Source organism: Dermochelys coriacea, chromosome 5 (assembly GCF_009764565.3).
Source record: "Dermochelys coriacea isolate rDerCor1 chromosome 5, rDerCor1.pri.v4, whole genome shotgun sequence".
Lineage (NCBI taxonomy): Eukaryota > Metazoa > Chordata > Testudines > Dermochelyidae > Dermochelys > Dermochelys coriacea.
The window spans coordinates 27817829-27845230 of NC_050072.1; the positions used below are offsets into that span (position 1 = coordinate 27817829).

The following is a 27402-nucleotide window of genomic DNA, read 5'->3' on the forward strand; positions in this document are numbered from 1 at the left end:
AAAGGGACAGTTACATAAGTACTGGAGATTACAAAGTGTTATATCCAGGTCAGTGAAGTAAAAGAAATGTAATATAATGGTACTCTGCATAGATAAAAAAAACTTAACGATTTGTCTTTGCATAAATATTTATCATAGCAAATAAAACTATAAATTTCTCCTGGAATCAAACTAATCTGCAGTGTACAGTTGAAATAATTTTGTTCAAAGTTTTATGAAAATAGTGAAGTCCATGCAGTGCAAAGTACAATGCTTGCTTGTAATGTTGAAACCTCTATTTGCAAAGGGCTTTTTGCCACTGTTAATCCTCAAAAGGGATTTTAAGATATGAAGCTCAGGAGATGAAAGACCTTGGGGCACAGACTTGCATTTCTTAACAAAAATTGTAAGGTAGCCAGAAGAGTCTGAGTAAGGCCACCATCAGAGTTTCTTCCAATTGGTATTCCCAATTGTGGAGTTTCTCATTTAGCTACCATGTCTAGGAAGTAAGTTACTTGTAGGTATGTATAGAAATCCGAAGAAAAATTAAATTTAATTCTGAACAATTCAAAAGTCAATTGCATTATGTCTTGGGATAAAAATCTCCAAGAATCTATTGTCTTTTGACAGCCCAACTTTTGAAGTTACCGAAAGAAAACCTGGTACCCTGCACACATCTGGGAAGTCAATGACAATTTTGATAATAGACCAAGGTGTGGAATTGCTTTTTTCCCTACATTTGCAGAATGGTCCCAAGGACAAAATGTTCTCTGATATCCTGATGGAGCAATGTGCCTTCACCATAAATCAGATCTGAAGAGGTAAATATCCTTTTTTGTTTTCTGCCTTTCAAGCCTCATCAAGCTGATTATCAGGATCCTCTTATGTCACATAAAAATTAATACCTGATCCATCCAGTATTTTTTGGTTTAAGAGAGGATAGGGAACATTTGGAGAAAGACATTCATTTTTATCCAAGTGACTCAGCCAAACATAGATCATGGTAAGTTATGCCACCTTTGAAGTATATAAAAGAGTGGGTGCAGATACAGAATCTTAGTATGTATTGCTGTGATCAGGTTTAAGGTAATTTTTATCTGATGGGTGGCCAGATTACAGTTCCACATGCAGTGGATGTGTATGGTTTTGCAGACCTATCTTCCTGATCTGCTCAGACTACTTCAGAGCTGTGGGTCTGATACCAAATTCAGCAGGACTGGCTATCTCAGTGCTTGATTTAGAAAACTATTTCTGGTTTCAGAGTAGCAGCCGTGTTAGTCTGTATTCGCAAAAAGAAAAGGAGTACTTGTGGCACCTTAGAGACTAACAAATTTATTAGAGCATAAGCTTTCGTGAGCTACAGAAGTGAGCTGTAGCTCACGAAAGCTTATGCTCTAATAAATTTGTTAGTCTCTAAGGTGCCACAAGTACTCCTTTTCTTTTTGCGAAAACTATTATTTGAGGAGCCACAAATTAATGCTTGAAATCAAGACCTTAAAACGATTCAGCTAAGATCTTAAGGACACTGTTTTACTTCAATGTAGTATCACATGACCCTCCATTATTCTTTTTTTCTTTTTCTTTTTTTTTTAAACAATTAGTAATAGATTTAAGTTATAAAGCGTTTAAAAAACAAAGTCAATGAAGTAATGGCTTGGTTCTTGTGATGCACTTGTCACAACCTAACGTTTATACATTGAAGTGTTACAATTAGAGCTGTTTATAGCAGGTTTAATTGACACAGGTGTGAAAGCAGAAATACTCAAAGATGATGATTTTTAAAACACACAAACGCTAATCTTGCCATTAGAACATTACATCAGGTGACCAGCGCTGGGGAGGTAGCTATTAAAAATCATTAGTGGCATTAGCTTACGTGGGATCCCCCTTGCCTGTCGAGAAATCCCACCTTACGTTTCCACCTAAGATTTGGAAAGAGCGCTCTGTTTGGTAGATAATGTTTCTGGAGATTAGCCACAGAGTCTTCCTGGCTGGTGGGAACTATTACAGATAAAGACCAACCTTTCTCACTTGTGGAGCAAATCTGCCTGGGTAGCCAGTGCTATTAAATGCAATCTATGGAGCAGTCTCTACTGATAGGTGAGTGCAACCAACGACTGTTGAAGAATGAGACTAATCACTTGGGTGGCCTGCTCACAGCACTTTAGTTCTAGACTAATAATGGTCAAAACAAATGTTTCTAGACGAAAAAGATGCGTAACCTCTTTGAGGTAGCAGATCTGGAGCTGCAGCTATAAAATACAAAACACATTAGTGCAATACATTAGGAAATACTACCTCCTTAACCAAAAGAGAAAAAATATAGTGTTTTAAGGTTTAAAAAATGAATGCTGAAGTTTAAACATTTTGCAGTTCTTGTTGAGGTTTAAATCAGTGTTATACTAATTTTCCAAGTTTGTACCCCTGAGTCAGATATTGACTAAACATTGTACAGTAGGTACAGAAACTAGTGTTCTGGTTATCAAACAACAAACATGAATAGCCATTGTTTAAAGTGTTAAATGATTATGATATTTTTCCCCATGGGACTTTAATTAAGCACAGATTGAAGTGCTAATTGTAATGTCTAGGTAACAGATTTAATTAACTACCAATCTAAGCATGTAATTTCCAGCTGTTAGACTGAAAGTTTGCCTACCGCCATCACCCTCATCTAGACAGTTGGTAAACTGGTTTGATTTAGTCATTCTGAATATTCATAATAAGAACCAGTTAACAACAGAAGTAGGACACCTTTCAAAGTAACAAGTTGTATGAGATCATACTGATTTTGAAACACAACTTGAAAGCAGACAGAGTTCTTTGACTAGGATTCCGAGGAGATCCAGCCTCAAAACCCCTGTATCTTCGTAGTGTAATAACTGAGTTTCTATAACTTTGGGTTTTTAGTCTGTATTAAAATGGAACATTAACACTTTAACTTAAATGTGATAACATTCAGCTCACGAAAAAATATGTCTCCAAGGATAACCCATGCTGTTACGACAACACTAGGAACAAGAACTTCTTAAATGGCAGGTTCAGATGAAATGACGATTACCATGATTGTTAATCATTTGGTTTGTTCTGAAAAAAATTTGTAAAGGCCCACCCTGTGTTATTAGGGGTGGGAGAGTCTTCATAATCCTTTGGGGGGATCAAAAACTGCCGAGAATTAATGGAGCACGGACTTCCAAAAGATCCATTTTCATTGTTGCTTTGAATTGATATAGGAGAGTCTGGAGAGTCTAACTTCCAGACATTAGTGTTTGCTTGAGGTCTGTAGCCCGCAGTTTTATCTAAGTCCTCTTCTGTGGGTGAGTGACTCTCCATTTTCATAGCATTAATTGGCAGTTGCATTTGCGGCTTATAGCCTGCTGTAGTGACAAAGTTAATTTCTGGCTCTTCCTCTGGATTAATTTGAGGCTGATACATTGACTGAATGTCAATATAAATGAGTTGAGAAGATCTCACAGGTTCATCTATTAGTGGACTGGAGATCTCCTCCTCAATGATTGGTGGGCAGTATGACACTACCACGTGGCTTCCTGTTTCTGGGTCAGACCCATCTTCAGGAAGCTCACTATCCGCTACAGGGGATATAATTTCTGTGTCTTCTATTTTAAGGACCGTGGATCGCGTTTCCACCACTTCCACACTATTTGGGGTACAAGGGTTCATTTCCAAGGTTTTAAGAGCTGTATTCCCCTAAAAATAAGCCACAAGAAAAGCAAGAAAGTGAGGATAATGCAAAAGAGTCTGATATTAAGAAAACTGAATACTATTTTAGTTTATATAGACAATATATTGTACTGTGGTTTGCTTAGTTAAATTGAGAGAAGTGTCACCATCTGTACACTACAGCAGAGCAATTGTTTACTGTTTAAAAAACTATTCAACTTATTCAACTATTCAACTCCCCGGCTTCCCCATATATCTATTTGTATATTTGATGTTCAGCTCACTTTAAAATATTTTAGCAAGTTCAAACTATTCCTAAATTTTGCCAAAAAATATTTCTAATATAAAACCAACCACTATTGCCCTTTAATGCTGTCAGAGTAGATTACACAAGAAAGATAAGTTTGCCTTTCCATTTACTTCCAATTACAAAGTGTTAGTAGTGAGCATGGAAGGGAGCTGGCGAGAATGCCATACCCTCGCTTCGCACTGCTGCCAATGCAAGGAGGAAGGAAATTAACAGCTGGGGGATAAGCTAGATCATATCATCTCTTCTATTGACCTCTTGGGACATATCTTCTTGATGCAACTGTACATTTTAGATCAGTGATCCCCAAACTTTTCCTCTTGCACCTCTCCTTACCAGTAATAGAATGTGTTCTCACACCCCAACCCCCACTCCCACCCCTCAGGCTGGGAGTGGAATTACAGCCAGGGGCTGGTGACTGGGCCAGAGCAGAGCTGGGTGGTGCTCCCTCCTCACCTCCAGGGGCTGGCCCAGGCTCCACAGTTTGGGGACTACTGATTTAGATGCTTAAAAACTGAATTAAAATGAAGGTTACCTCACATATATTCTTCTGAAACTGCAATGCCTTACTGTTCTCAGGATTTGGAATGTCAGGGTAGAACGTTTCTTTAATCCTTTATAGAGAAAATTTAAGGAATTTTCAAAATTACCAGCAAAGGTTCAGCATGTCAAAATAAGAATGCAAGAAAAACAGTCATGATGTTACTATCAGGTCATAATCCTCAACACAGAATTAATAAACTTTAACTGTTCAAATATTTCACTTTACACAGTTGTACTTTGGGCTGCATGTAAAAAAATGCACACACACTCTTCTGATGCTTCCACTGGAGTTTCAGGTTTCTGAAAGCTTGACGATGGACTGTAAATTGATTGTGGGCAGATCACAAATTAAAAGTATGCCTAATTCTACACATTGTAATTAGGATTCTTCTTCATCTGACCTTGTATGCAGCCTCAGGTGGAGGGGAAGAGGCTCCTAAGAGATCTTCTACTGCTCCCTACACACAGACTAATGAGCATTGGACAATGAGCAGAAGATTTGGGTTCTTCTGGCTCTGTCACTGACTCACTGTGGGACCTTGTGGCCAAATTGCTACTTCTCTGGGCCTCCCTTCCTTCCTATCCCTCCCAACTATAAAATGGGAATAATACCTACCCTCACCCAAAAGTCTTGTGTAAAGCCCACTGAAATCCTCAGGTGTTTTGGGACAGGGGGTACCAGGCCTTTTGAGGCCCCCTGCAGGAGCAATGAAGGTGGGTCCTCCAGGCCTGCCTAGAAAGGTTGCAGGGAAGCGACCAATCAGAGCCCAACAGGCTCAGTTAAAAGCAGCTGAAGGGGCTTAGCAGGTCAGTCAGTGGTTAGGACCAGAAGGGTGAGGAAGGCTGCAAAACTCTTCAGGGAAGGAGGCCTGGAAGAGACCCTGCTCAAGCAGAGAAAACCCAAGGACTGTAACCTTAAGGTAATAGGTGAAGGCAATGAGACCGAGTGTGAAACAGCCCAGGGAATGCAGCAGCAATTATTAAGGAAAGCAGCACGTGGCTGCTATCTGCAGGGTTCCAGGCTTGGGGCCCAGAGTAGCAGGTGGGCCTGGGCCCCCTCTCCCCCACCAGCCAGTGGAGAAGTGGCCTAAACCCTGAAGAGGGTAAAAGATTCTTTACTAAAAGCCCAAGAAAGGGGAATAGATTTAAATGTGCCCAACAGGGACTTAAGAGAGAAGGCACCCTCAGGAAGAATGGGCTGAATCCAGTTTGAGCCAGGGAACTGGAAGACTTGTTTATGTTTGTTTTTGACTTGAGTACTCCCGAAGGGGTTTGTCCATTTTAGATTGTGTGTGACTTGCCTGGAATGCTAGGCCACTGAAAACCTGCCTAGCAAGGTTGGCAGCCTACAGGGGGCACCAGGAGAAAAATAAGATTGCAGCACCACCCCCAGCCGACCGGAGGCACTCATGAGAGGTGAGGTCCACGTCCACTCCCCACCACAGGAAGGCAATAAATTACTCAACGAAAACAAATAGAATTTAACTGAAAATGAGCGTGTACCATTCTCTCTTTTGGTAGCAAAGGATGCTGGTCACCAGTCCAAGCACAAGAGCTACTGCCACTGGGATGAGAATGGCAATGATCAACCCCACGGCTGAGAAAAAAAAGAAAAACAGTAAAGATATTCAAAGTTATCAGCAAAGTTCGTGGCTCAAAACCCTTTTGTAACATTCCCAGATATTATAGGCCACTTTATAGATCAGTGGAGGCTCATCAAGCCCCATCTGCCTACAACGTGGCCTATACCACATCCTTCATTGCAAGATACAAACCCTCCCAGTTGGTCAATTGTGAAACAGTGTGTAGAAAAGGAAGAAGTTTCTGTTTGATCCCCTGTTGTTACTAAGCCTCACATGCATGGTGATAGGCCTGATTGCAAAGTTTATCCCAGAGAGCATATCTTCTAGTGTTTATTGTATTTTAGATGGCTATTTAAAATTATCAAACTATTTGTCTATTCTGTGGCAGTGATTTCTACAGGTTAATTACATGTTGCATAAGTGCATTGCCTTTTACTTAGTTTAGTTTTTTTAAGATCACTGAGCATCTCCTCCTTTTCTCCCCTAACAAAAGTGCCTGTTTAGCCTTCTGGGCAGAGTTTTTTCATGCACTTCTTTCCAAACTGCATAACCCCCCCCCCCCCCCCCCCCCGCCGCTATCCTCAGGTGGATTTAGTCATTTTCAATCTTTTGAGCAGTTATGAGTTCAGACCCCATCCATATGCATGAGTAGATGAAGTTTTTAAACAAGCATTAATTACTATGAGCTTCATAAAAAGAAAAGGAGTACTTGTGGCACCTTAGAGACTAACAAATTTATTTGAGCATAAGCTTTCGTGAGCTACAGCTCACTTCATCGGATGCATTCCATCTTCGTAGTAGCTGTAACAGTTAAACAGCTGTAAGGTTAATTTTTTCCCCCAATCTGCTATTTAAAAATATGGATAACGGGCCTAGGATAGCTAAGCAGGAAGAGATGTCAGATAAGTCCAAGATAAAGATCATGATGCTCTTTGACTTAAGCACTGCCACGCTAGAAGTATTAGCGAACAGGAATGTTCAACTTACAATTCTCCTTAGTCACCACATACAGGTCTTTCGATGGGCCTATTCCACCAACAGTATAGGCTCGTAAGTCCAGTCGGTAACTTGTTTTGCCTTGAAGATCAAGTATTCTCAAAGACTTTTTTGTTAGGTCAGTAATATTCTTAACTGTTAGCTCAGGAGACCCTGTTTTGTTTTGTGTTTAAAAAGATAGGGAATGTACACATTAGAATATGTTCACAAAACTCAAACTTCATATTAAACCGGAAAACAATCTTTTTAATGGAGCGAAGTCACGTGTACAGAATTATGCTGCAGAAAATCCACTACTGTGTCATGTAACAGGGTGTTAATTAGCAGCACAAAGGGTATATCGTCAGTGCAGAAGTAACTCTCATTACGTACACTTGCGTTACTCCTCTTAAGTTAGTCCAGCTCGAGTGAGGGCAGCCCTGCTATGAAGTAATACTCAAGCTGCTGTGTCCACACTGATGCTGCACTAAGACTTCTGATGACATATGCTTGGATTCTTAGCACTGCAGTAAGATGAGCCAGTCTATGAATTCTTTCCTAGTGAACTGTGGGAGAACTTTTTTGCTCTGTCTGGCACATGGGGAGGAATTGTGAGAAGGCCTTGAAAGACTTAGCCTGCATCCGTACTACAGAGTCATTGTGTTAGCAGATGACTAGTTGTGTTAACTTAAGTTTTAGCCTATACTTCCTGAAGGGCCAGCCAGCTTGAGTTAAAAGCATCACCATACTGGAATTAAAGCCTACTCACAATCCTAACCTGGAGTTTGGAGCAGAACTCGAATTTTAACTCAAAATTAAGTTTTCAGAACAGACAAGCCAAAGAGTGGAGAAAAAAAAGGATCCTGGCAGACTAAACATTAATAAACTGCTAGCTGAAAATAAAGATGTCATGCACTGAACTCCACCATTTGCTACAGACTTCATATAATTACATTTCAGAACATCTCTGGTAAGTGCAATTACATTTTATAAGGTTATTTCCTCTATCATTTACACACTACCACAATTACCAGTTTTGGAATGAACTGAATGAAAAGTATCACACTGACAGGGAAAGAAACTGGCCTTCTCTTTATCTACAGACAGGAGATTAGCCTGAGCAATGGCAACACAACATTATCTCAACCACTCTGCTGATGCTCTAAAACCCAGTTCTGGAGGGTTCGCCATTTTCACATACTCTTCTCATTCAGTGTTTTCCTCAGAGACTGGATGTTCATTGTCATGGTGACTTGTGTGGTGTGGGCACCTTAGTCAACTAGAAATTCCACTCAGTTCATCTACTCTTGCCCACATGAGCTGTTAGTATTTTAAATGTCTTCACCAGTTCTTAAAGGCCAATTTTAGCTGCTGAACAATGCCAACTGAACTGTAATTGAACAATTGTTTCTCAAAGGACTATTCATTAGCGAGTACAGGGAGTTTACAGGAAAATTGAGGACCATATATTTTACTTACCTTCTTCCATAAAATTAGTCTTTGAAGTACCTTTCTCCCCTTTTGCAAAGTAAAGAATATATCCCTTTAAAAAGCCCTGGCAGTCTTCAACAGGAATGTCTTCCCATTTTACTAATATTGACTCTGAAGAGGTTTCTTCTACAGTAAAACTTGGTGCTACCTTTGGAGCTGTGGAAAGAATTGAAGAAAAAAAAAAGTTACACAACTATCCTTCCATTGTATGCTAAGAGTATGTTGTTATTACAGCATTATTATTAAGACTGACATAGATTCATAGATACTAAGGTCAGAAGGGACCACTCTGATCATCTAGTCCGACCTCCTGCACAGCGCAGGCCACAGAATGTCACCCACCACTCCTATGAAAAACCTCACCCATGTCTGAGCTATTGAAGTCCTCAAATCATGGTTCAAAACTTCAAGGAGCAGAGAAGCCTCCCTCCTGTCAACCATGCCCCATGCTACAGAGGAAGGCAAAAAAACCTCCAGGGCCTCTCCAATCTGCCCTGGAGGAAAACTTCCTCCCGACCCCAAACATGGCAATCAGACAAACCCTGAGCACATGGGCAAGATTCACCAGCCAGATACCCAGGAAAGAATTTTCTATAGTAAATCAGATCCCATCCATCTAATATCCCATCTCAGGGGATTTGGCCTATTTACCCTGAATATTTAAAGATCAATTACTTACCAAAATCCCATTATCCCATCATACCATCTCCTCCATAAACTTATCGAGTAGAATCTTAAAACCAGATAGATCTTTTGCCCCCACTGCTTCCCTTGGAAGGTTATTCCAAAACTTCACTCCTCTGATGGTTAAAAACCTTCGTCTGATTTCAAGTCTAAACTTCCTGGTGGCCAGTTTATACCCATTTGTTCTTGTGTCCACATTGGTGCTGAGTTTAAATAATTCCTCTCCCTCTCCTATATTTATCCCTCTGATATATTTATAGAGAGCAATCATATCTCCCCTCAACCTTCTTTTAGTTAGGCTAAACAAGCCCAGCTCCTTAAGTCTCCTTTCATAAGACAAGTTTTCCATTCCTCGGATCATCCTAGTAGCCCTTCTCTGTACCTGCTCCAGTTTGAATTCATCCTTTTTAAACATGGGAGACCAGAACTGCACACAGTATTCTAGGTGAGGTCTCACCAGTGCCTTGTATAACGGTACTAAAACCTCCTTATCCCTACTGGAAATGCCTCTCCTGATGCATCCCAAAACCGCATTAGCTTTTTTCACCGCCATATCACATTGGCAGCTCATAGTCATCCTATGATCAACCAATACTCCAAGGTCCTTCTCCTCTTCCGTTACTTCTAATTGATGCGTCCCCAACTTATAACTAAAATTCTTGTTATTATCCCTAAATGCATAACCTTACACTTCTCACTATTAAATTTCATCCTATTACTATTACTCCAGTTTACAAGGTCATCCAGATCCTCCTGTATAATATCCTGATCCTTCTCCGAATTGGCAATACCTCCCAGCTTTGTATCATCTGCAAACTTTATTAGCATACTCCCACTTTTTGTGCCAAGGTCAGTAATAAAAAGATTAAATAAGATTGGTCCCAAAACCGATCCCTGAGGAACTCCACTGGTAACCTCCCTCCAACCTGACAGTTCGCCTTTCAGTAGGACCCGTTGCAGTCTCCCCTTTAACCAATTCCTTATCCACCTTTTGATGTTCATATTGATCCCCATCTTCTCCAATTTAATTAATAATTTCCCATGTGGCACGGTATCAAATGCCTTACTGAAATCTAGGTAAATTAGATCCACTGCATTTCCTTTATCTAAAAAATCTGTTACCTTTTCAAAAAAGGAGATTACGTTGGTTTGGCACGATCTACCTTTTGTAAAACCATGTTGTATTTTGTCCCATTTACCATTGACTTCAATGTCCTTAACTAATTTCTCCTTCAAAATTTTTTCCAGGACCTTGCATACTACAGATGTCAAACTAACTGGCCTGTAGTTACCCGGATCGCTTTTTTTTCCCTTTCTTAAAAATAGGAACTATATTAGCAATTCTCCAATCATTCGGTACTATTCCTGAGTTTACAGATTCATTAAAAATTCTTGCTAATGGGCTTGCAATTTCAGGTGCCAATTCCTTTAATATTCTTGGATGAAGATTATCTGGGCCCCCCGATTTAGTCCCATTAAGCTGTTTCAGTTTCGCTTCTACCTCAGATATGGTAATATCTACCTCTATATCCTCATTCCCATTTGTCATGCTACCATTATCCCCAAGATCCTCTTTAGCCTTATTAAAGACTGAGGCAAAGTATTTGTTTAGATATTGGGCCATGCCTAGATTATCTTTAACCTCCGCTCCATCCTCAGTGTTAAGCGGTCCCACTTCTTCCTTAGTTTTCTTCTTATTTATATGGCTATAGAACCTTTTACTATTGGTTTTAATTCCCTTTGCAAGGTCCAACTCTACTCGACTTTTAGCCTCTCTCACTTTATCCCTACATCTTCTGACCTCAATTAGGTAGCTTTCCTTGCTGATCCCTCCCATCTTCCACTCCCTGTATGCTTTCTGCTTCTTCATAATCACCTCTCTAAGATGCTTGCTCATCCAGCTTGGTCTACAACTCCTTCCTATGAATTTTTTCCCCTTTCTTGGGATACAGGCTTCCGATAGCTTCTGCAGTTTTGATTTAAAGTAATCCCAGGCCTCCTCTACCTTTAGATCCATAAGTTCTTCAGTCCAATCCACTTCCCTAACTAATTTCCTTAATTTTTGAAAGTCAGCCCTTTTGAAATCAAAAACCCTAGTTGCAGATTTATTTTTGTTAATCCTTCCATTTAGTTTGAACTGAATTAGCTCATGATCACTTGAGCCAAGATTGTCCCCTACAACCATTTCTTCTATGAGGTCCTCGCTACTCACCAAAATTAAATCTAAAATGGCATCCCCTCTAGTTGCTGAACCGACTACTTGATGAAGGAATCTATCAGCTATCGCATCTAGGAAAATCTGAGCCCTATTATTATTACTAGCAGTGGTCCTCCAGTCTATATCTGGGAAGTTAAAGTCTCCCATGATCACGCAGTTTCCATTAGTATTTACTTTATTAAAGACATTAAAAAGGGCTCTATCCATATCCAAATTAGATCCCGGAGGTCTATAGCACACCCCAAGCACTATCATAGGAGAGGCTTTACTAGTTTTCTTCCCCAATGTAATTTTTGCCCAGACGGACTCTGTCTTATCCATTGCATCGCTTCTTATTTCTTTACATTCTAACTCATCATTGATATACAATGCTACTCCACCCCCTTTACCTTTGTTTCTGTCTTTCCTAAACAGCCCATACCCTTCAATACCTGTAGTCCAGTCCTGACTACTATTCCACCATGTTTCTGTTATCCCTATAATATCTGGTTTCACTTCCTGCACCAGTAGCTCTAGTTCCTCCATTTTGTTACCTAGACTCCTCGCATTGGTGTACAAACATCTTAATTTTTGCTGTTTGGCCTCGCTCAGATTTTGTACCCTATTAGGCACAGTCATTCTACAGCCAGTATAACCTATTAGACTAGTATCCACACCGCCCTCGCTCCTTATATACATTCTCCTACCCATGGCTGTATCCTTTCTTACTTCATCTTCTTCCCTCTCAAGGCTAAAATCTGGCGTGGAGATTTTCTGGACATCTCCCATCCATCTCCCCCTAATTCCTAGTTTAAAGCTCTCTTTATCAGTTGTGCCAGCCTCGATCCTAGAAGTCTATTTCCTTCCCTACTCAGATGAAGTCCATCCCGAGAGAACTGACCTCTGTCTGTGAATGCCTCCCAGTGGCCATACATCCCAAAGCCCTCCTTATAGCACCACTGCCTAAGCCATCTGTTGACAGTCATAATCTTGTCAGACCTTTGTTGCCCTTCTCTAGGAACAGGAAGGATCCCGCTAAAGATCACCTGAGCCTCAATTTCCTTAAGTGTCTTCCCCAGCCTAGCATAGTCTCCCTTGATACTTTCCAGTGAGAATCCGGCTTTATCATTTGTTCCCACATGAAGGATAATTAGGGGATTCTTTCCCGCTCCCTTGAGGATCCTTTTCAACCTCAGGTCTACATCCCGTATCTTAGCAGCCGGAAGACAGCACACCCTTCTATTCTCAGGATCAGCTCTAGTTACAGGCCTGTCTATTCTTCTCAATAAAGAGTCCCCGATCACATAGACCTGCCTTTTCCTGGTGACAGTGCTATTCTCCAGTCTCTCCCCTGTTCCCTCTGGCTGCAAGTTCTTTCCATTCATATTTTCCCTTACAATCCTCTTCAACCCATCCTGTATCCTCCTGGGGCTCATATTTGGTGTAGTCTCCCTTGACTCTTTCCCTTTTCCTATAGGACTAGCCTCTCTTCTCTTCTTCCTTACCCTTCCACCTTCAACAAGTACCTACTGAGCCCCTTCTTCATTTTCCAACTCTGCAAACCTGTTCCTAAGCTCTATTTCTCCTTCACTAGCCCGTCTTTTTCTCTGCCTGGTTCTTGGAGTCACATGTTTCCACTGACCACTTTCCTCACCCAGTCTCCTCAAAATTCCCCAGCCCTGCTTCCATCTGTGAGTCTCAGCTTTTCCCTTCAGATACCTCATATCTTTGCTCCATCATCTGCTCAAACCCCTTCCTAAACTCAACCAGACTTTCCACCTGCATCTCCAAACCTCGGATCTTTTCCTCCATCAGCTCTATCAGACGGCACTTCATGCAGAAAAAACTCTTACCGGTTCCCCCCTCCAGGATCATGTACATACCACAGCTTCCACATCCAGTCATCCTCAATGTGTCTTTCACTACAGGAGTCACTCCCACAGCTGCCTCTGTATCTGTCATCTCCTTCCCACCTAAATCCTGTTAATCTGGGAAACACAAGCCACACCAAAAAGACCACCCCCCCCAGCAAAAGCAAACCCCAAACAAGCACCACAATCCAAACTCCCCTTGCAAACTCCCACTCAAACTCCCCTGTTTAGAGCTCTGGTTGCTAGCTCCTGTGCCGCTGCAGCTGTCTGTGAACTGACATGTTGATCACTACACTGAAAATGTTCTTAAAAAAAAAAAAGGTGATATTAGCCAAGTGTCACTACATCAGCCTCCGGGTTGGTATATTATCACCACTAATTTGTATTACAAGGGCATCTACTACTCCCAGTCATGGACAAGGACTCTATTGTACTAGGTGCTATACAAACAGAACAAAAAGATGCTCCTGCTTGCAGCATGAACACACGTTAAAAATAAATCCAGCTAGTGCAAATGTTTAGAAAGATGCAACTTAATAGAAATTGTCGTGTTTTCAAATGGCTGTAACTTTGCTTTATTTGAAGAAATTGTATTTAGTAACAACAGAGCCTGCATTTTTCCCTGAGAAAAGTATTAATGCTGTTCAAAAGCACTGCTGCGTCCCAGCCGGAGTCACAAGTCTGCATTGCAATACATGGGATTTAGTGCAGGGATCATGGCAAGTCAAATTCACACAACAGGCCTTAGTTGGAGGTACAGATACCATCATGAGTGAAATTTGAGAAGCCAACTTTGTTCTTACAAAATAAGAAATTATCTGTTATCACAATTTCTGTTTTGAAAAATGACAAACTTAGTCCAAATGCTTTGCTGTTGTTTTTAAAAGAGAGGTGTAAATGGTTGAAAACAAGAGTTTAGAGTAACATTTCATTTCATCTTCCATCATAGCATTAAGCAACAAGCAATGATCCCTACAAAGCATTACCTTGGCTCAGACTACGTGATCAGAGAAAGTTTCCAATAAAATTATTCCAAGCACCTGGCAGAAGATACCTTAAAGTTCAAAATGAAATGGGTCCCATAGCTCAAATATGCATTTATCCTTCACTCTCCTTGCTGTTAAGTATAAAGAGGAATTCAGACTTCCAGGAATAGAGCAAAAGGGAGTGGAGGGGTGGTCCTTAAATGTCTAGGCATTCCAAATCAATATCAGCACCAGATATAAATGCAAATAGTAGCAGCTATAGAAACTCTGGAATTTTAATTAATGAGACTATTTGTACATTCATATTTTAAAAAAGCAATTTTACCCTAAAAACTGATTTAGATATAAAGAACATTGTAGGTTTCTTTATTCACTGTGTCTCACTGATTGCTATAGTAAATATACTCAGACATATTTTTACATGCACAGTAACTGAGCCCCGCACACTCACTTTGGCTTCAATAGTCAAGATTAGAGTTGTGTGAATGACTGGTTTCTCAGTTCACTGGCCAAACAAAAAAAAATTGTTTTGCATTGATCCAAAGACAATTTTTTAAAATGTTCTGGTGACCCAAAAAAGTAAAGAAAATGTAGGTTTCAGGTTGAAAAAAATATTTCTATTCAAAAACAAAAAAACCTTTTCATTTTTTAAACAAGTAAAATTGTATCAAAATTTGAACCAAATATTTGTTTTGAAAAAAAAAGAATCTACGGTTTTTGTTTAGAAAAGCATTGATGATGAGATGAAATGTTTTAATTTTTCCAGAATTTTATTTTGTTTTGTTTTGCAACCAAAACAATTTTGTGAATTCAACCTGAATTGACAAAACGTTTCAGTCAACCTGAAGCTAATTCTTTGGGGAAAAAAGTTTTGGCCAACATTTTTTGCCCAGCTCTAGTCAAGATGGACTCTTTTCACACTGCAGAAGGCCGGTAAAAATGGTTCCTTGAAGCCCAAATTATACCTCAGCTTTACCTGTACAACCACTGTCTTCACCTGTACAACCCCTGTGCAACCTTATTGGCTGTAAATGGGACTGCACAGATGTCACACAGCATAGGTGCTGACTCCATGTGTGCCCTGGGGCTGGAGCACCCATGAGGAAAAAATGGTGGGTGCTGAGCAACCACCCGCAGCCCCCCGTTATTCTCCCCTCCCACCAGTGTCTTCCGCCTGCCGGCAAGCCCCACAGATCAGTGCCTTCCCCTCCCGCCCCACACCTCCACGTCACGATCAGCTGTTTTGCAGTGTTCAGGAGGGTCTGGGGGGGGAGTGAGGGAAGGAGCGAGGACGCAGTGTGCTCGGGGATGGGGGCCAAACTGGGCGGGAAGAGACTGGGCGGGGGTGAAGCTGGGGTGGGGCCTTGGGAGAAGGGGTGGAGTGAGTGCGGGGTCTGGTGCAGAGCCGGGAGTTGAGCACGCCTTGGCACTTTGGAAAGTCGGCGCCTGTGTCACACGGCATAATCTGAAGACAATGCAGTTACATGAGCACAACAAAGGGCATAGTTGGATGCAAAGTGTGTTGTTGATGATGTGCAATATGGAAGCCAACCACCAGGCTGTCAAAACTCAGGATAACATTTTGGGGGTGACAGTGGGAAAAACATCTTTTGACTTGCAAACTGAGCACATTTGTCACAGAAGTGAGTAAGACGAGGAAGGTGAACTTCATATTGCCATTTATTCAAACATTTTAGGGCTGAATCCCCATTTTAACGTCTGTATCCCCTCTCGCATTAAATATTACAATAATTTCAATCTGATTTTTCAGACAACAGAATGAGAACAAGCTAGGATGCAGAGAGTGGAAGTTCACTGAATTAGTGAATAAGTGATAAATTAAAAATCTTTATTAATGAACTTTAAAGGCTGGTGGCACTGAAAGAGGAAATATTCAGCAGTAAGGAGATTCTGCTTTCAGACTTTTTCTGATTTATCTAGCAAAAACTAGTACAGGTTAGTCATTTATTTTATCTTGTATTTCTAAAGGATCTTAACAATAAAATGCACTTACGCAATTCTTTCATATATCCCGTTATATTCTGTAATAACTGATATCCATTGTGTTTGCAGCCATATAGTGAAAAATTGTATCTCACACCAGGTTGAAATAGAGCTGCAGAAGAATATCACCGGTAAGCAAAATCTTTTTAGCAAGGGTTATATTTTCAGCTTTTACATGCATATTTTCATACAAAAACATTTAAAGTAACACCACAAATAATTAGACCACCAATTCTAAACTGGGGGTTCGTGGCACTCTGGGGGGCCACAAACAGGTTTCAGGGAGTCTGCCAAGCCCCGCCACACTGCAGGGGCTGAAGCTCCACTGTCCTGGAGTCCTGCTGCCTGGGACTGAAGCTGAAGAACACTGAAGCCGCAGGAAACAACTGTTTTTCTGCATATAAAAGCCTGAGCAATTGAGCTTCCTGGGCCCCAAGCAATTGCCCCGCTTATTATTATAAAAGCCAGCTCTGGCTTTTATACGCAGAAAAACAGTTGTTGGGACACAAGTGGGCCTTGGAAAGAAAAAGGCTGAGAACCCCTGAATTAGACCATATGGTATTTACATACAAATATTTCCCCTATTTAATCCCTACTGTATTTATACACAAGGTGTGCCATTACACACACAGTTCAGAGTCAGTAAATAATTTTGACCATTCAGAGCAACCTAGACAGTTAAACAAATATAATTATGAAAATGTTGGAAGCAGCACGGATTGTTGCTTTCCATTATGAAACACACACTTGCATCCGATGAAGTGAGCTGTAGCTCACGACAGCTTATGCTCTAATAAATTTGTTAGTCTCTAAGGTGCCACAAGTACTCCTTTTCTTTTTACACTTGCAATGTTAACAGAAATGCTATTTTTCCTTCAAGGCTGTCATGGTGCTTCTTTTCCCTCCCCAGATATAGTGGCCCATCAACTGATTTCTTCTTAATTATTATAGCCATATCCATTATAGCACTGTTATTCAGGGTGACTATTCTCTTCAATAATGAGCTCAAGGCTTGAATCGAGTCTGTATAAAACATATGTTGTTTTCCCCCTCTTGTTTAGAGAGAGAAGATCCCAGGGGAAGAAAGTCTAAGGGAAAAAGGAGTTCAAGAGAGCTGGCAGTTTTGCAAGGAGCAATATTAAAGGCACAACTGCAAACTATCCTGATACAATGGAAAGATAGGAAGAATAATAAAAGGCCTATATGGCTCCATCGGGAGTTCTTTATGACCTGAAAATCAAAAAGGTACCCTACAAAAAGTGGAAACATGGACAAAATGTTAACAAGTAGTACCAAAGAGAAGCACAAGCATGTAAGAAAAAAACCAGAAAGGCTAAAGCACAAAATGCGTTACACCTGGCAAAGGACATAAAAGGTAATAATAAGAAGAGGTTCTTTAAATACATTAGGAGCAAGAGAAAGATGAAGGAAAGCGTAGGTCCTCTACTTAGCAGGGAAGGAGAGCTAATCACTGATGGCATCAAGAAAGCTGAGGTGTTTAATGCCTGTGTTGTGTCAGTCTTCAGTGAAAAGGCTCATGGTGACCAGATACTCAACACAATTAACATTAAACAACCCAGGGGAAGGAATGCCAGTCAAAATAGGGAAAGAATATTTATATAAGATTGAATATGTCTAAGTGACAAGGCCTAATGAAATTAAGGAACTACGCTGAAATAGTCTTGGAACCATTAACAATTATCTTTGAGAATTCCTGGAGTACCAGTGAGGTCCCACAAGACTGGAGAAGGCAAACATAGCACCTATTTTTAAAAAGGGGGACAAAGACGACCTGGGGAATTATAGACCAGTTAGCCTAACTTTATACCTGGAACAAATTATTAAACAATCAATTGTAAGCACCTGAAGGATAATGGGGGTAATGAACAGCCAGCATGGATTTGTCATGCTAAAGCACAAATCATGCTAAAACAACCCAATTTCCTTCTTTGACAGTGTTACTGGCCTAGTAGGTGGGGGGGTGGGGGTAAGTGGGAAGCAGTAGATGTGATATATTTTGATTTTTGTAAATCTTTTGAAACAGTCCCATATGACAATCTCATACGCAAGGGAAATGTGTTCTAGATGACATTACTATAATGTGGATACACAACTGATAAAGAGACCATACTCAAAGACTAATCATCAGTGGTTTGCTCTCAAACTGGAAGGGCATATCTAGTGGAGTCCCACAGGGGCCAGCCCTGGGTCCGGTACTATTCAATATTTTCATCAAATGTCTTGGATAATGGAGTGGAGAGTATGTTTATAAAATATGAAGGTGAAATGAACCTGGGAGGAGTTTGCAAGCACTTTGGAATACAAGATTAGAATTCAAAATAATCTTGATATATTGGAGAATTTGTCTGAATTCAACAAGATGAAATTTAATAAAGACAAGTGTAAAGTATCAAAGAAGGAAAAATAAAATGATACAAAATGGGGAAGAACTGCCTAGCTGGTACTACTGCTGAAAAGGATCTGGTGTTATAATGGATCACAAACCGAATACGAGTCAACAATGTGATGCAGCTGTGAAAAAAGGCTAACATCATTCTGGGGTATATTAACAGGAGTGTCATATGTCAGACACAGGAGACAATTGTCCCGCTCTACTTGGCACTGGTGAAGCCTCATTTGGACTAATATGTTCGATTTGTGGTACCACATTTTATGAAAGAAGTAGACAAAGCTGAGAGAGTCCAGAAGAGAACAATAATTTAATCAATGATAACGTATTTAGAAAACCTGACTTATGAGGAAAGGTAAAAGAAGAAAACTGGGCATGTTTAATCTTCAGAAAAGATGACTGAGTGGGGACCTGATAAGAATCTTCACAATATATTAAAGACTGTTATAAAGAGGATGAGGATCAATAATTCTCCTTTCTACTGAAGGTAGTAGAATAAGACATAATGGCCTTAAGTTGCAGCAAAAGAGATTTAGGTTCGATATTAGGAAAATCTTTCTATCTATAAGGGGAGTTAATCTCTGGAATAGGCTATGGAGCTTGTGGAATCCCATCACTGGAGGGTTTTAAGAACAGGTTGGACAAACACCTGTCAGGAATGGTCAAGGTTACTTGGTCCTGTCACAGTGCAGGGTGCTGGACTTGACTTCTCGAAGTCCCTTCCAGCCCTACATTTCTATTATTCCATCATTCTATAAGATGACAAAAGACTCAGTCCTCCAAAGTGCTGCATGCCCTTGACACTCGGTGAAGTTGCAGGAGGTGCTCAGTAGTAGTCTTTGTGCAGTCAAATGCTCAGACCTTGAGCCAACAATTTGATGGACATGGGTTGATCCCTATGAGTGCTAGGATCCTCCATGCTGCCAAATGGGCTCCGGGCAGGTGCAGGGGTCTGACTACAAGAATTTCATTGTAGGGTTGAGGCTGTAGGTGACTGAGTCTTAAATGTTGGCTCTAGATGGGGCCTTTATATTTAATTTATTAAGTTCTAGTCTTTGTAATGCCCTCTTGGAAAGCAGGAAATATGCCTCTTTTTCTGCTTATTTCTTTTCTCCCCACTTTGCTCCCCACTATTCCCACCACACCTGCCTTTTGTTTATTTCTTAGCCTGCCCACCTGGATCTAGATACCTGGAATGTGCCTTGCTCCAGAAAAAGTCAATTGTCTACTTATTGCAAGCCAACACAGGAAGCTCACACTTTCTCACACTCAAAACACCAATGCATTCTTTCCTGCCACCCCTTCTCTTGGTGTTCAGAGTGGTACATTTGGAATCTGGAAGATTTGCCTGGGATTTTAACAATTTTACAGAATGCTAAAGTTTGGGCTTCAGCTACATTTCTTTTAGTAACTTCAAAACATTATGGAAAGTGTAAAGAAAATAATAGTTGAATCAAGAACGAAGAGATGGAGACAGCTGAGGAGAGAGAGAAGTTAACAGAAATATTAGCACAAAGAAGGTATTTAAAAACAGTACCTTTTATCCTTCCCACTGATAATTTTCTGCATTCACTTGCAAAGACAGTATACCATGCAAGCTTTGAATTGGAATGCCTAATTTAAACAATGATTTTCTCTTACCAGATTTTATCACAGCATCTGTTGCATTTGAAGGAAACGTTTCCCAGTCCACACTACATGATTCAGATCCAGATGAAATACACCATTTTAATGTGTAGCCACAGGTCACATTGGGGTCAGAATGCCAAGAAATGTAAATTCCATTTCCCATTGCAATTGCCAGCTCTGTTTTGACATTGTCTACAATAAAGACAGTATATAAAAAACATTAGATCTCAGCCCTGTATTTTTAGCTCAAAGGGCTTTTTTGAAGCCTGAACTACAGTTCTTAGAAAACAGGTACCATGAGAACACACATACAATGTGTTCACACTCGGAAAGAGGATCACACCACGGGCTCTGTGAAATTGTAGTAAATTATACTGTACTTTTTGAAGCACTATAAATCAAGCTTAGAAGTATATAATGAAGTCTGCAAGAGTAGTGCAGAAAGGAGAGAAAAAGTTCAGCAGATCCTCAGGTTTGGATACAAATCACCTTCTCGGGATAAGTTTCTGTTGCAAGGGTTCTGGTTTAATTCAAATTGACACTAATTTGATAGAAGACTCCAGCTACTAATTCCTTTCATCCATCCATCCCCAAAACACCAGGTTGTTAACTAGTTCCTACAGAGCTTCGCCTCCACCAATGGCCACTATTCGGGGGGGGGGGGCAGTAAGTCTTAAAGATCCCCTCCAAGAGCAGCCAAAATACTTGAACACCCCATCACATCTTCAGAACCTCCTCAACTTTTCTTGAGTTTCAGTGTTCTTAGCTTTGATCCCTGTTTGCATGGATCATCACATTTTATTAAAATTGTTCAGTCTATGCAAGACTGAGTTTAAAGGGAAAGGCAAATCTCAGTAATTTAAAAAAAAATGTTGCAAAGAGAAACACCTTAATTCCTCACTGAGGTGCTGTGAATATTAAAGGGCTACGTAAATGCTGAGTGTTCTATGAGAACGTGTGCTGTGTGCTAGCAGAACAATTATTTGGAAGAAAATATCATTGCTGAATTGCCACTTAAGGCCATGTCAATTTCACCTCTTTTTGTATTCATTTCTCTCCATTTGATGCGACTATAAGGGTAAATGTATAGACAGGGCAAGTCCTTAAACTGTGAAGTGAGGTGTAGCTCACGAAAGCTTATGCTCAAATAAATTTGTTAGTCTCTAAGGTGCCACAAGTACTCCTGAACCACATAGTTTCTAAAAAGTTGAACATTCAAGGAAATCACAAGTTAGAGTGCTCGTTTATATGACACTTGCATAGTATTTTATTTCTAGAAGTTTGTTAATATGAAATTAATTTACTGACAGCAGGCTCAATAGCATTCTCTCAGCAAAGAACAACACTGGATGTTGAAGTGCTGCACGTGCATGTTTTTGCTGCAATCTAGACTTCCGTTTCACTAGCAGCACAAATACGGCCACAAAGGAGGCCAGATAAGCACCCACATAGTAAGTTTGCTTCTCCTCCATTGTATCTTTTTAAATATGTTGAAAGCTTTAAGTAGGATATGACATACGTTTTGCTTCCCTTTCAATTCTTTCATGAAACCTGTCTCGAGCATCAGAAATGTTTCTCTCTTATTGATGTTATAAACATGTACAGGATGCAGCCAGAAGTGACTGTATAGCAGCGTAATCCAGGTCAGTGGTGAGTCATGTTTCAAATAATTGCTATGTCAACTCGGAAGACAATTCAGAATGAGTATATGTTGGGTAACAACGAAGGGAAATTCAGTCTTCCAAATGTTATCTTTCCAGTACTATGCTATTATAATCACAGAGTTCCGGCTGTCACCCTCGGTCACAGGCTACAGAGCTGAATTATCTAGAGAGCCCTACATTCGGCAGAGTCAGCTACATTTGTTGCTCATGATGTGGAGTTATTAAAGTGATGCCATTAATTTATCTATCCTGCCCAATTCCTTTTCTTTCACATATGCAGTAATAAATTAATAGGTAGTGTCGCTATAGAGGAGCTGAAGGCTATTTAGTCTGAGGACAAAACTCATTCTGGATAATGGGGGACCATGGTTACAGACATCCCAACTATCAATCTCAAACAAAACATATTTCTGCCTCAAGAGATGTGATTTTATTTTCAGAACTTCAGACAGAAAGTGCACAACTGTGACGTCTATTACATGCCCAGATGGGGTGTATGGGTCACATTATGTGCCTTAAAACAGGTCACAGCATAGGGCCGAGGCGCTAAGAAGCACAGCTTCTGCAGAGCTGCTACTGCCTGCTCCAGCAGAGTTGGGCAAAAGCTAGCAGTACCTTGACTCTGTCTTCCTAATGTGCCAGCCGACCCAGATGAATGGGAGTAGATGGGGAAGTAATCTGCACCAGGTATAGAGCTGACAGAGATTACTTTCCCCCTGGAGCAAGAGGGAACCGAGACCATGTTGTGATGTACATGGTCTGCTCCTATTCTCCCTTCATGTGATCAACTACAGATGCATTTAATTGATGTTCGAATCCCACAGAGTGGAAAACTGTTAAACAACTATGCAGCATTGAGGAGGTTCCACTGCAAGAAAAACCTATTTTGATCCTCTTACATTTAATCATATTCATTTGAGTCAAAAAGATGGCACAGAAATAAATAAAACCTCCTAAAAGTTGAAGATTTGTGCCAAAGATTTAGCCTCTCCCTTGTTATTCCTGGGAAGTGTCCAGAAAACTGCAATACAGCAACCTGGCTTGTAACTGCTGCCTTCCTTCTATACGGCGAGTATAATTTGCTGGTGAGACACTGCACTTAGAACAAAGCAGTGACTGTGGATTGAAAAAAGCACTCGTTACTTGTGCAGATCAGCTAAATTCTCTGAAAAACAACCACCCAGCTGTTCCACAAGCTTCGAATGTTTTAAATCCTTGAATCACATACTCACCACTTGGAAGATCCACACTAGTTATCTTAGAAGGGGGAGATGAGCCAGCACGATTTTTGGCTACAACACTAATTAAACAATCATTTCCCTCAAGTTTTATTTCAGTGCTGTTCAAGGGTACAGGGACTTCAAGCATTGTCTCTCGCAGGTAACATGACACTTCATGGGACAGTATTATTCCATTTGCTTCAGAAAGTAGTAATGGCTATGCAACAAAAAAAAAATCACATTAAAAACAAAATTTTTGTTAAAAATCAGGACACAGGATTACATGCATCTAATATCAGAGTTGGGATTAACAGGCAAAAAAGTCAGTAAAGCAAGAATGTTTTTAGGAGTTAACACATGAGCACTGAAGACAACTCTCAAAAGGGACAAATTTAAGGAAGTTATTCTGTTTGTGAAGTCCTACTTAATTCCATATGCAGCTGTTTTTAATAATTTTTTTTTTAAAGCAGAGTCCACATTTCTGGAACAATGATGTTTTCGTTTAGGACACTAATTTTCTGAGTAAAGGCTCTATAAAATATTTAAGAACAACAATTAGATTTACTGGCTATAAACTTTGCAGACATTAAAAATATGTAAGAAAAGCAATGGACACACACACATACACAGGTGCATACCTTCCAAAAGACTGTTAGAGTTTCTCCGACAGCACTTCTCTCTCTCCAGATATCCGGTCCTCTTGCAGGAGCTAAGAAAGGAGATTTTACAAAATAAGATAACTTTGTTAAGCATATGGCTTACAAATTCAATATTTTGACATAAAAGACAGTTCAATAAACTTACGGGCTTCCAAAGTTGTGAGCTTTTTTTCCTCACTCCATTTACTCCATTTCCAGAAATGCTTAGAAGCTGAACAACGCACTCGGAATGTGTATGTGGCATACGGATGTAATGCGTCCACCTGAGCTTTGTAATTTGAGTTTTCTGCACCAGCCATTGAGACATTCTGCTGTTAAGAATTAATAAAATTCTATATGAAAACCTTTCCCCCGTCCTATATCATGCTAGTGCCATTACCTGGAAAATGTTTTTTAAAAGTTCAACTACAGTATTAAAGTTGTACTATCAGGCATCTATCTGTGTGATTATTTAAGAAGAATCTGTTACACAAAAGTCTAGTGGGATGCAGTCTCTTTTAACGGGCAATGGGAATGCATGCTAAAAAGCTTCCAAACCAGAATATGTGAGGAAATAAATGTAAATGAAAGAAAATATATAGGGAAAATATTTTACATAAAATTACCGTTCACCAGTGAAAGTTTTTCAGGGGCCTATCGTAAGAAGTTACACCTAGTATAAAAATTAAAATACCAATAACTACTTTAAAACACATGTGGGTATATACTAAATTGTCAACATTAGACGCTGTATCCCATGTGATAATGGGAATTATCCTATACCATAAAGGAGAGTAATCAAAATGCTAACAACACTCTCTCTACTTCCCAACCCCCTAGCATTTGATTCCCAAAAGTATTGCACTCTCTGAACCACCAGGAAAGACTGGTGGTCCACTGACCATAATTGGAATACCCTTTTCTTTTAAGCCAGTTCCACGAGGCTATATCTGACAGCTGTTATCAATGAACACTCTTTCTACATATGCATTAAATCCTGGCTCCACTGAAATCAATGGCAAAATCCCCAATGATTTCAACGGGACCAGGATTTCACTCAGCTCAAGTGATGAGCATGGTATGAGAACCTGGATAGATAAATAACATTCTTCCTCTGTAAAATGGTGCCTGCACAAAGCACACACAAGAAAAAATGCTTGACCAACATCCATATCATTCGAATAAAATATATACCAGTAACAGTATTCCTACTAAGTGCTCCTTTTTCCTTCGAAGGAGAGCAAACATAATCATAATCAGGTTTTAGTATAAATAGTCAATTGCATAGTATTGACTTTAAAGCAGTTAAAACAGTGCATAATAGTGACACACATATGCATACTACTCTAAATGTGTACACTGACTCAGTGCCACGGCTACTGTGACTAATCCTGACCCTGGGAACATTTCTTACTGAATCTACTTATCAATACACATCTATCCTGGCTGCCAAGAACTGGTCTCCAAAGTGAATTTTAGTCTGAAATTAGTTATATTTTTTTTCTAATCCAAATGACAAATAGAAAATGTCAAAAAGCCAGCAATTGAGCATATGGGTGGAAAAGCTTCTGCCACCGTCACCAAAACATCTTGCAGTGTCGATAACAATTTCACATCTATTCCTTGATTACACTATAACCTGTTCACCTGTTCATTTATACTCTAGCACAGTGTTTCTCAAATGTGGCCACACATGCAGCCACCAGGAGCTTTTCGTGTGGCCACAGCCTCCTGGGTAGTGATGGGGGCAAAGCAGCAGCTCCTCCCCTGGGCCGACCAGCATGGGTTGGTCCCTGCTCCCTTCTCAAGCCATAAACACTGTAGGAGCAGGTGATCAGTGGGAGTTCACCGCATTCCTGGGCCTTCATCCATGTGGAGCTGGGCTCCTTCCCCCAGCCTCAGAGTTTATGCTCTGGCCCCAGACTCACCCCGCACCATCGCCCTGGCCTCTGCTGCCTCCTCCAGCCCTCCAATTGCCACTGCACCTCCCCCCCCCACCTCCCCACCCAGGGCTTAATTTGTCTCCCAGCTTGCTGGGGCTGAGTAAGTCTGCTCTGAAAAGTAGTATTAACAAATATACAAATATCGCTTTTCACAGTAGCAGACTTACTAACTAGCAAGTCTTAAAAAAAACAAAACAAAAAGGCAAAACATGCAAAGCACCTTATTTGTGTTTCTATTCTGTTTACGTCCAGTAAAGAATAGAGACAGCTATCAATTATTTTATCTGGAAAAAAAACCTCTACATAATAAATACATTACAATGATTTGGACATGTATATATGCATATTTATTTGTTTTTTCCTAAAGTTAATTAAGTATTTTAGGGAAAAAACTGTCAGAGCGACCACCAGCAAGAGTTGGTGGTCGCACGCTGAGGCCACCAAAACATGTCTTGTGAGAACCCCTGCTCTAGCATCTGGAGAACAAGGTAACAAAGCTACATCTTTTGTAAAGTTTCGGCTTGTGTTTCAATAGCAGTCGCCTAGGTCTAAACTTACTCATGTCTAAATGTCATTTCTTTCTGCTCTCCCCTCTAACCCTCAAGCAACCTGTATGGTTTTTACTTGTGGTACTTAACCTACTAGTACATTTTAGCACATTTTATCATTTTAACACAAAAGACTCAAAATCTCTCAAACCACAGAATGCAAATCAAGATTTTGGAGTGCACAGCTTAGAAAGACCAGGTCAACACAGCTTTGAAACACTAGCCCACGAAGCTATATTTAATCTCAGAGACTTCCCCAGAGTAGTTCATTTAAAAAACAAAAACACAGACATTGCCAAATACAGTGTTTTCTACTGACTATAGCAGGCTTTGGATCAGGCTTCAGGATATGATAAAAGCTCTTTATCCCTAATATTTTCTGAGTTCTCAGGTGTTATAGACTTACAGTCTATTTTTTTTTTGTAATGGTAGCTTTAAGAGATGAAGAGGTGGTAATCTACAACCTTAAAAAGGGGCCAATTAATAAAATGTCTGGTGCTGCCAACACAATAGAGCAGCTTTGCAAGGGACCTTAAGAGTTTTTCTGGAGGCTGTAAAAATGTTAAATTAGGCTATGCCTGTCCGTGGAGCTAGGGGGGTGATTCTCAGCTAGAACAGAGATGCTCGAGTTAATGCACTAAAAATAGCAGTGTCGGGGCTAACATGGGTGGCGGCTCAGGCTAGTTTCCAGGGAGTCCAAGCAGGAATGTTCTCAGGACAGCTAGCCTGAGCCATCACATGTGCTACCCCAACTATACTGCTATTTTTAGCAGGCTAGCTTGAGCAGGGCTAGTACAGGTATGTATATGTGAGCTCACAATCGCACCCCCACCTCTAGCGTAGATCTAGCCTGAGAGGGACCTTTTATGATGGCTGCATGGGGGGGGGGGGGGGGGGAAGAGAAGTGACAGAATTCATGGTAACTGTAATGTGTGCATGGCCACTGAATCTCAATCAGCATCAAGTTCCAGGAAGTGTACCTCATCTCTCCAACTTTCGCTGAAATTTTAAGAACATCTAACAGGTGCTTTTAGTTTTCTCTAAACGAC

General features: G+C 40.4%; 1 protein-coding gene across 2 annotated transcripts in view; it reads right to left on the minus strand.

The window, feature by feature from the left end:
- Positions 1 to 1571: 1571 nt before the first annotated feature.
- Positions 1572 to 27402, minus strand: part of LIFR (LIF receptor subunit alpha) — a 94909-nt gene continuing 69078 nt past the window's right edge. Inside the window, exons 11-20 of one of the 2 annotated variants that reach the window (XM_038403893.2) lie at positions 24029 to 24194; positions 23863 to 23933; positions 23237 to 23441; positions 20353 to 20532; positions 16312 to 16413; positions 8548 to 8715; positions 7081 to 7242; positions 6014 to 6107; positions 4503 to 4581; positions 1572 to 3687 (exon numbers count right to left, since the gene is read on the minus strand). In XM_038403893.2, the coding sequence (XP_038259821.1) occupies positions 3049 to 3687; positions 4503 to 4581; positions 6014 to 6107; positions 7081 to 7242; positions 8548 to 8715; positions 16312 to 16413; positions 20353 to 20532; positions 23237 to 23441; positions 23863 to 23933; positions 24029 to 24194 (1866 nt within the window). In that variant the 3' untranslated portion in view covers positions 1572 to 3048. The remainder of the gene's footprint in view (positions 3688 to 4502; positions 4582 to 6013; positions 6108 to 7080; positions 7243 to 8547; positions 8716 to 16311; positions 16414 to 20352; positions 20533 to 23236; positions 23442 to 23862; positions 23934 to 24028; positions 24195 to 27402) is intronic. The other variant, XM_038403897.2, reaches the window with a different exon arrangement.